This window comes from Engraulis encrasicolus, chromosome 8 (genome assembly GCF_034702125.1).
Source record: "Engraulis encrasicolus isolate BLACKSEA-1 chromosome 8, IST_EnEncr_1.0, whole genome shotgun sequence".
Classification (NCBI taxonomy): Eukaryota; Metazoa; Chordata; class Actinopteri; order Clupeiformes; family Engraulidae; genus Engraulis; species Engraulis encrasicolus.
The window spans coordinates 43,113,691-43,123,690 of NC_085864.1; the positions used below are offsets into that span (position 1 = coordinate 43,113,691).

Genomic DNA, 10,000 nt, shown 5'->3' on the forward strand with positions numbered 1-10,000 from the left:
CTGCTCTGGGCCACGCGTGGGCCGTATGAGGCAGGTCAGGTCGCTCCCCTCGTGGGCGGCCAAGGTAAACTCATAGACAGCGCTGGTCGTGACCTTTGACCCCTCCATTGCATAGGATGTCGACGCCACGCCCACTGCAGCAGCGGTGCGGTTGCCAGGCAGGAGCCAGGCGAGGCTGGCGTTCTCCGCTTCACTGGAGTATTCACAAACGGCCCGCAGCACAGACGAGTTATGGCTCTCTTTCAACAGAACATGGATCTCTGGGGGTGCTGAGAGAAAGAAAGAAAGAAAGAGAGAAAGAAAGAAAGAAAGGAAGGAAGAAAGAAAGACAGAAAGACAGACAGAGAAAGAAAGAAAGAAAGAAAGAAAGAAAGAAAGAAAGAAAGAAAGAAAGAAAGAAAGAAAGAAAGAAAGAGAGCTTTGGCTGATGAGACACAATGTGCCTATGGTTGCATTTTTATTTCCAAGTATTCTTAGGGTGTTACGCGGTTGATAGTCATTGAAGTGCATGTGCTAGTGAATTTTCTATATGAGAAGTTTTAATGATTAGTCATAGTGGGAGTCTAGTGGGCTTTGGTCTGTGTTTGATTCTGTGATATACTATAATTGCCACTGACCTAGCATTATTAACAGCATTATATTATCTGCCAAAAATAATGAAAGGGAATCTCATTTAACAGCTGTCTATGTCCCTAGACTACTACACAAGAACACCAGAAGGTGACATTTAATTAAATAGTCAAACATTTGATTTCAATATTTAATTACCTCACCATTTTTAATTACAGAGGTATAGGTGCACATGACCACACACATTTACCTGTAGCCTGAAGCTGGACCGCTCGTCTCTCCGGTTCCAGCAGACTCGGATGTCTCACCGCGCAGACAACGCTCTTTCCCTGGTACTCCACCAAAGGGAGCTGCACCACTTCCATCAACACCTCCACACCCTGCTCTCCTCCACCCTCAGCCAGGTCCTCCTCAACTCCCTGGAGCTCCTCCACAGCACCTCCCCCTGCATCTGTGTGGTCCTTCCCCTTCTCCTCCATGTGCCAGGAGATGGCGGCCCTGGGTCTCACGCTCTCCACCCTGCATTCCAGCTTCGCGAGGGCAAGGCCGCCATGCCACACAGTGCTGGACTGCACTGTTATGTTGGGACGAGCTGTAAATATATAGAAACAACAATTTATGCTGATGATGCCTAATGCTTCCTCCCAGAACACTACAGATGTAAAGTATTGAGCATTGTTCTTGTCAGCAGTTATAAATGATTCCTCGGTTGCTTGGCATGAAACAGTACCTACCTGTATATAGGCTATTGTGTGGGCTATTTGTTAATAATTTATTATTATGTAAGACATACCACAGATGGCCAGCATTATTTCCATCCTCTCTGGGTTTCAATTATTACTGTATAAGGGTGATTTGCTTTCACACTTGGTCCCTTTCAGCCATTTAAGTGTACTCATAGTTGTGACTCAGCATATTCTGTGCATATGTAAATGTCCCAAAGTGTACCCAGACCCCTCGGAAGTGAACCACACTGCTACCTTTATTGACATGGTCTCAGTACAGTTCACTCCTGAGTCTTGACAAGTTACACTTGTGACTTGGTGTAATCACTTGAGGAGAGCTAGTCTAGAGGACTGGGTGTAATAAAAGAGAGGACTGACACACCATAAAAGCCTAACGGGACCAGAAAGAGCAGCTTTTTGTAATGCATTCACAATATGAACAAAACCAAGAACTGAATTATTTTGCTGTCGGTTCACTTTTTGGTGCACTTAATAGAGGACTAAGTTCGATTCACTCAAGGGGGACTAGGTGTGAAAATACCCTTTAGGCCCTGCCATGGCCAACCGGTAGAGCACTCGCCTGCCATGAGGCTGACCCGGGTTCGATTTCCCGGCGAGGGTCCTTTGTCGACCCCTCCCTGTCTCTCTCCCAATTAATTTCCTGTCCACCTCTCACACTGTCCTATCAAATAAAATTGAAAAAGAAAAAGACAAAAAAAATCTTTTAAAAAAATACCCTTTGAGATCATTCCCCCCTGACATACCACATGCTGGCAGCACGATCTCCCTTCTCTCTGGGTCTTCAAACAGCTGATGGCCCACCAGGCAGGACACCGTGTGCTCCTCTGACAGGCAGGTAGGCAGGCTCAGAGTGGAGGAGGCACAGACAGATCCGTTCGGTGACAACGAGGTTTTCTGCACCATCTCTCCAGTCAGCCCCGGAGGAAGGGACCAGGAGATGTTTGGGGCTGGTACTGCATCCGTGGCAACACACTTGATGATGACGCTGTCCAGCTCTGTCCAGGTTTTCACCGCAACGCTTGGAGCTACTGGGGCTGAGGAGGAGACGTTTTATTTGGGTTGATGTCAGAACATGAAATCAACTAGAATGCTGCAGCTGGGATGGGTAGCCTATAACAGTGGTTTTCAAAGTGGGGCTCGGGGACCCCTGGGGGGTCACAGCAGGTTGGTAAGAAAAGTATGGCACAACAAAGTGATTCATTTAATGAACTGTAGAAATCCTGTAGAAATGTTGTACAGTACAGTACAGTACAGATAGTAGAGAAATGTTGAATTCATGTCTTGCAGAGTTGAATGTGACAAGCCATTATGCTCTAAAAACAGTGTGAAATTAAACTCTCTCAATGTTAATTCAACACTCAGAGTTGATGGGGGACCAAGATACCAGATTCTCAGAATAGAGTTGAATAACATAACACTGCGTATTTTCACATCAAGTATCGGTGATCAGATTTGGGTACTTACTCCGAATGCCTGGGTTGACAGTGACGTTGAGATGAGCAGATGTGATGTGTTTATAGAAGGAGGCGTTGCACTCATATAGGCCAGTATAGCGCACAGCTGCTGGCCCTCGGAAGCTCAGCACTCCATTCACCAGCTCCACGCCATCAGGCAGAGAAGAACCATCCCTAGATAGATAGATAGATAGATAGATAGATAGATAGATAGATAGATAGATAGATAGATAGATGGATGGATGGATGGATGGATGGATGGATGGATGGATGGATGGATGGATGGATGGATGGATGGATGGATGGATGGATAGATAGATAGATAGATAGATAGATAGATAGATAGATAGATAGATAGATAGATAGATAGATAGATAGATAGATAGATAGATAGATAGATAGATAGATAGATAGATAGATAGATGTTAAATCATTTTTGTATGTGTTGGATAAACACTGCATTGTACTGCGTACACATAGTCATTTCAGTATACACAAACAGATGGGGAGAGAGAGATTGTAGGGATGATGAAGGGGAGACAGGATGTGGAGGAGAGGAAGAGAGATATAAAGGAGGGGAGAGGGGGAGTGAGGTGTGTGTGTGTGAGAGAGAGAGAGAGAGAGAGAGAGAGAGAGAGAGGGAGAGAGAGAAGGGGATGGGGGGCAGAGAGCGTGAGGAAAACATCATCTTGGGTGACAGTGATCAAATGGCTGTACTTGAAAGCAGCCGGATGCAGCGTGTAGGACTCTGACCAGAGGAAAAATCCATCATGTAAATCTAGTGAAGTGTGTCCGACCGCGCTGTGTCCCAAGACAAACTCCTGGCTGCGATGCATTGAAGTCAAGAGACTCGCATAAAAGAGTAAACTAGAAGGGGAAGCAGGAAGTTCTGAAAGTGATATTTCTCTAAAGAAAACGAAAAGATATTTGTGCACCTTGGAAGAGAAACCTTATGGGAAAAGCGATTTCTGCCAGACTACTTGCTCTAACAAATGCAATATTCTTTGAGTTGGTTCTACTCATTAGTAGACTCATAGAGCTTTTGCAACTGTTTACAAGGTATATATTATACAGCCTAACATACAGTATCACACCTCTCAATGTACATGTGCAACCTAACCCCAATTGTCAGCCTTGACAGTTAATGGAAAATCTAGCAATATTAATGGACAAAAAAAAGAGAAAAAAAAGAATTTGTGAGGTGGGGGGTTGCAAAAAGCATTCTTAAGTCCAGAATGGGGTCCCGGCTAAAAAAAAAAAAAAGTTTGGGAACCACTGGTCTAATTCCTGTGCAGAGATTACAAAAATGGTACCATGCTCAGGATGGGGGAGAGCACTGGTTAATTTTTCCTCCTGTCAATCTGGTGTGTCGGGAGTCGAACTGGCAACCTTCGGGCTACAAGTCTGATGCCCTAACCGCTTACACATGACTGTCCTTGATGTATATAGGCCTATCATTTGAAAATGTACTGTGATCCTACAGTATTGTTCCCACTCCTATTACTTTGGATTTTTCCTCTGTCATTCCATTCGGTCCTGACACCTGTATCAAACTCCCTATTATCAACTTTGATAGATCACGATTTTAGGGTCCATGTTCCTATCGCTTTAGATTTTTTTTCACCATCATTAGGTCCTGACACCTGTATTGAACTCCCTATTGTCGACTTAGACTTAGACTTAGACTTAGACTTCCTTAGCCAGAGACTTATTGTTGACTTAGATAGATCTTATGTAAAACACAGTGACATTAAAGGAAAGGATAAAATGTAATGCCACCACCCACTTGGTGCACTCGGTCCGATAGGTTGGCGCAGTGCCCTGCACCTCCATTGAGAAGGCCATGCCAGCCTCGCCCTCCTCCACAAACACAGACTCCACTGCGGAATCCTCTATGTCCACAGCCACATCCTCTCGGGTGCTGGCATTCACACTCACGCTGAACAGACGAACGGAGGAGAGATCTGCAGCAAAACAGGCAGAGATAGAAAGTGTTGTGTAAGTGTGAGTAAGTGTGAGTAAGTGTGTGTGTGTGTGTGTGTGTGTGTGTGTGTGTGTGTGTGTGTGTGTGTGTGTGTGTGTGTGTGTGTGTGTGTGTGTGTGTGTGTGTGTGTGTGTGTGTGTCTGTGTGTGTGTGTGTGTGTGTGCGTGTGTGTGTGTGTGTGTGTGTGTGTTTGTGTGTGCGTGTGTGTGAATGTGTGTGAATGTGTGTGTGTACTGCATATGGTATGTGTGTGGGTTTGTTTTGAACGTTGAACAGATGAACAGCAGAGAGATCTGCACCAAGGTAGACAGAAAATGCTGTGTCAGTGTGTCTGTGTGTGCGTGTGCGTGTGCGTGTGTTAAAGGTGAAAATACATGCCTACTGTAAGTAGGCCACAGATAAACTCAAATATATTCTCTGAGTAAAACACATTTAACTGTACAGCATTCAATCTACAATCAGCACTTTCCTTACTCCAGATGAATGTAAAAGGTGCAACTTGCATAGACCTCAGGTAACACTTTTTATATCTGCATGTAATGCAATTATGCACTTGAACAGTACTGTACATACTAGGGCTGCACGATTATAGAAAAACTTATAATCACGACTATTTTGGTCAAAATCATAATCACGATTATTAATCACGATTATTGATTTTTGCAGATTTTTTTGAAAATTATAACAAGATGAAATATAACCAAGAATGAATTACATACGGGATGAGCAAAATAAAATGAATTGTAATAACTATGCAAATAGCATGTAGCATAAATGCAATAGCATGAAACTTAAGTGGACAGATTTCTGGCCAGAAACCCCAGCCTGTCAGTATGTTCTGGCTTCAAGGACGCTCTCAAAAGTAGGTCACTATTGCCACGATTAAATCACGATTACAATCATGAGATCGATTTCACTGTTTTATCACGATTTTGATTATTTTTCGATTAATTGTGCAGCCCTAGTACATACTGTACCTAACCCGACCCCTCACCCACAATGCAAGCAAAATGTTTCAATCAAATGCCGTGGTGTTGAGATAACGCTGAAACATTTTCTGTAGAATCACTGTACTCCACCAGGGACAATGATGGGTAACACTTTACTTGTTGCCGGCGTCATATGTGTGACATAGCAGTGTCATGACTGCATGTGTCATTAACATTATGTAATGCCGGCATCAATTAAAGTTGAACCCAATGAAGTAAAGTGTAACCAAAACTCTTATTTACAGTAAAACGTGTTGATAGGCTACATGAAATAGCGTGGCACTCACAGTAGGTGGGCAAAGTAAACGTTCTGGTCGCGCTGTTGGTGAGCTTCGGGTGACTGACGACACAGGTGACGTTGCCACCCTCGTGTTGTCCCTCGGGGATCATCACAGAACTGACGAGCGTGCCATCATCATCATCATCATCATCATCGTCGCTGGTCGTCATTGTCTCGGAGGGAAGAGTGTTTTCCCCCTCAGGCAGTATCCATGCAATTTGGGCCTGAGGTCTCCCTCCAGTTGCGGTGCAGTTGACAACCCGCATTGCTCTCATCTCTCCTCTTCTTCCTCCTCTTCCGCCATACTCGCCAGGCCCCACCGCGGCCGGCACCACCATCAGGCCCGTTTCCATGGTTACGTCTGGAGCAACTGTAACAGTAACATCAACAACAGAGACGGCACGGCGTGTTTGTGTTTTTGATCTGATTTTGATGGGTGGTCACGTTACTCACCCCTCTTGCTGGGCTATGACTGTACTAAAGGAAGGAAGGCAGGCAGGCAGTCGACAGGCAGGCAGACAGACAAGGAAAGCCAGTCAGCTCTGGCTGCTATCGACTGGTTTCCTCATTTTCCCTCCCTATTTTGACCACACACAGCACCACTCACTCACTGTATGGGCACTAACTCACAGCACCAGGCCTGGACTGGTCATCTGGCATACAGGGAATGGGGCCAACAGCATCGACCGTCTTCAATGGTCGATGCTGTTGGGTTCAGCAGTCATTTTATGTACGTAAAGGGGGGCATGAATGCCCAGGATGTTTTTTGGTCCCCGTCCAGCTCTGCATAACACAGGCCTGTGTTGGTGGTGACCTCAGGGAGCAGTTAAATACGTCGAGTCAGTCGCCCTCCCTGACAACTCATTTTCCTTCTCGAAAAAATATGCACCAGTGGGTTTTTTTTAGACTTCCCTGAAACTTGAAATTGGCCTGGCGTTTTTTTTTTTGTGATGGTGACGGTATAAACCACAACCAGTCTGACACACCTTTGGCTGGCCCGGCAGACCTCACTGTGTGCATGACAAGAGTAGCAGTCAGGAATAAACAATCATACCACATCAACACACACACTACTCTGAAGTAGCGATGAAAGAGAGAGAGAGAGAGAGAAAGAGAGACAGAGTTAGAGAGAGACAGACAGACAGACAGACAGACAGACAGACAGACAGACAGACAGACAGACAGACAGACAGACAGAGAGAGAGAGAGGGGGAGAGAGAGACAGACAGACAGACTGACAGACAGAGAGAGAGACACACACAGAGAGAGTGGGAGAGAGAGAGAGAGAGAGAGAGAGAGAGAGAGAGAGAGAGAGAGGGAGGGAGGGAGAGTGAGAGTGTGTGTGTGTCCACATTAGGCATGGTCACAACCGGTCATAACCACAAATGCAAACGGAAACCTAAGGTCTATCCATGAAATTAGAGGATAATTTTACATTCCTGGCTGCATATGGTGTGTTATATACTATGGGTGACCAATGGAGATTACCTAACGTGTAATTTAGCTATCACTCTTAACTGGGGTAAGTGACTTAACAGCGTGGAGAGAATTAGACCCCATGGAAGCCAGGAAGCCATGTGAGGTTGGATGCATCGGACGAGGCGAGGGCATCCCTGACATGAATGAGAATCAGAGGATCAGTCACGGGCTCAGAAAGTAAAAGCCCTTCCACATGTTTTTTTTTAATGCACACACACAGTAAGACATACAGTGTTCAACATTAGTTGAATTAGTTGAATTAGTTGAGGTAATCTCTAGGAACAAACCAAAAAGGAACCATATATACTATATTTTTAGAGAACCCCGTTGTTGGTTTGGTTTACTTTCACGTACTTGATAATACATATAACTAGTTATATTACATAAATGAAATAAAAAAATATGCAATTTTGATAGCTTTGTATTAAATAAAAATGAATTAAGATTATTTTCTGAAAAAGCACTTTGGGGGGTTTACATCTGAACTCTTCCAATACAGTCTGGAAGATGCAAATTATGGGCAGGGCATGGGCAGGGCATGGGCAGGGGCAGGGCATGGACAGGGCAGCGGCAGCCGTGGCCTAGTGGTTAAGGAGATGGACTTCAGATCCGAGGGTTGCAGGTTCGAATCCCACCCTTCCACTCCCTATCTCACTCCATGGCTGAGGTGCCCATGAGAAAGACATCAAACCCAACATGGCTCCAGGGACTGTAACCAATAATCTGTACTTGAAAATATAACTGTAAGTCGCTTTGGATGAAAAGCGTTGGCTAAATGTAATGCAAATTATATTATTATATGGTTGTGGCGTCATCGGTCGAATGCTCCATTCATTTCAACGGGGCTCCCCAACGTTCGCACGTCTGTTATTTTTCGATAACGGACGGGTTGGTCTATAACAGACCGCTGTCAATGGCAACAAGACTTTTCATTGCTAAAGCGACTTTTCAACAAGACTCTAATCAGCTGCTGTGATAGACAACACCTGTTGTCCTGGCTACCTAGCTGTTGCCTAGCGGTGTTCCACAACGGCACTGTTTTGTTTTGCGCAGCAACAATCTTAACATTAAATAGGCCTAAAGAAATGTCCCCGCCATGTGTGAGTCATTTAAGTATATCCATATAATAAGCGGGTTAACTTTCGGCGAGTCGGTCGCTTTGTGGAATAGCAGCACTTCAGAGAGAACAAGACCCCTCCGCTCCGCGTCGGGGTCTAAAGATTCTCTCTGTCGTGCTGCTATTCCACGGTAGCGACCTTCTCGCCGAACGTTAACCCTTACTTATTATATGGTTGTGACGTCATCTGTCGAATGCTCCATTCATTTCAACGGGGCTCCCCAACGTTCGGACGTCTGTTATTTTTCGATAACGGACGGGTTGGTCTATAACAGACCGCTGTCAATGGCAACAAGACTTTTCACTGCTAAAGCGACTTTTCAACAAGACTCTAATCAGCTGCTGTGATAGACAGCACCCGTTGTCCTGGCTACCGCTGCTAATGGCAACAAGACGTTCACTGCTAAAGCCACTGGCTTGTATACAAGTCAGTGGCTAAAGCGAATGTTTCATATCACTCCGCAGGGGGTCCGGTCTTTTGTCACTCTAATCAGCTGCTGTGATAGACAACACCTGTTGTCCTGGCTAGCCTACCTAGCTGTTGCCTAGCGGTGTTCCACAACGGCACTGTTTTGTTTTGCGCAGCAACAATCTTAACATTAAATAGGTCTAAAGAAATGTCCCCGCATGTGTGAATAATTTAAGTATATCCATATAATAAGCGTCGGGGTCTAAAGATTCTCTCTGTCGTGCTGCTATTCCACGGTAGCGACCTTCTCGCCGAACGTTAACCCTTACTTACATTACATTCACAACTTACATTTAGGTACAGGGCAGGGGTGGAACTTAAGTTTTTTTCCCCTCCAGTCACGGTGGTAGGTAGATTTCAAAATCTACCAGTCACTCACTGTTTTTACCAGTAAAAGTGACTGGTGGGTTGAAAAATTGACCAGTCACCACTGAAATGTACCCGTCATTGGTAGGTGGACGGGTGCTTATTTCCATCACTGGTACAGGGTATTGGTTACAGGAAGCAATCTGGGGTTAGGTGCTCAAGAGCACTTCAGCCATGGATGAAGATGCTGATAAGGATGGGATCTAGGCAGGGACGGAGAAGAGGGGGGGCATAGGAACCCCCGGCCTCACCACTTGGGGGGGCCCCCTGCCAGTGGCTTTCGATTGCCAAACATCTTGTAGGGGCCCCAACCCCCGGCCTCACCACTTGGGTGGGGGCCCTGCCAGTGGCTTTCGATTGCCAAACATCTTGTGGGGGCCCCATTCTACGATATTTCGTGGGCCCAACACCACTGGCACATCTCCCGCCCCCCCTGTCCCAATACCAGTGCTCCGCCCCTGGATCTAGGGCTGTAACGATACACTCAACTCACGATTCGGTTTGTATCACGATTCATGACCTACGGTTCGATACACCCCTCGATTT

The 10,000-nt window shown here is 45.5% G+C and overlaps 1 protein-coding gene across 1 annotated transcript in view; it reads right to left on the bottom strand.

The window, feature by feature from the left end:
• si:ch211-149e23.4 (uncharacterized) overlaps positions 1-10,000 on the bottom strand; it is a 41,638-nt gene that overhangs the window by 15,974 nt on the left and 15,664 nt on the right. Inside the window, exons 4-9 of the mRNA XM_063204643.1 lie at positions 6,031-6,393; positions 4,557-4,734; positions 2,781-2,944; positions 2,060-2,350; positions 821-1,162; positions 1-269 (exon numbers count right to left, since the gene is read on the bottom strand). The exon at positions 1-269 is cut by the window's left edge and continues 28 nt beyond it. Coding sequence (XP_063060713.1) covers positions 1-269; positions 821-1,162; positions 2,060-2,350; positions 2,781-2,944; positions 4,557-4,734; positions 6,031-6,393 — 1,607 coding nt within the window. The remainder of the gene's footprint in view (positions 270-820; positions 1,163-2,059; positions 2,351-2,780; positions 2,945-4,556; positions 4,735-6,030; positions 6,394-10,000) is intronic.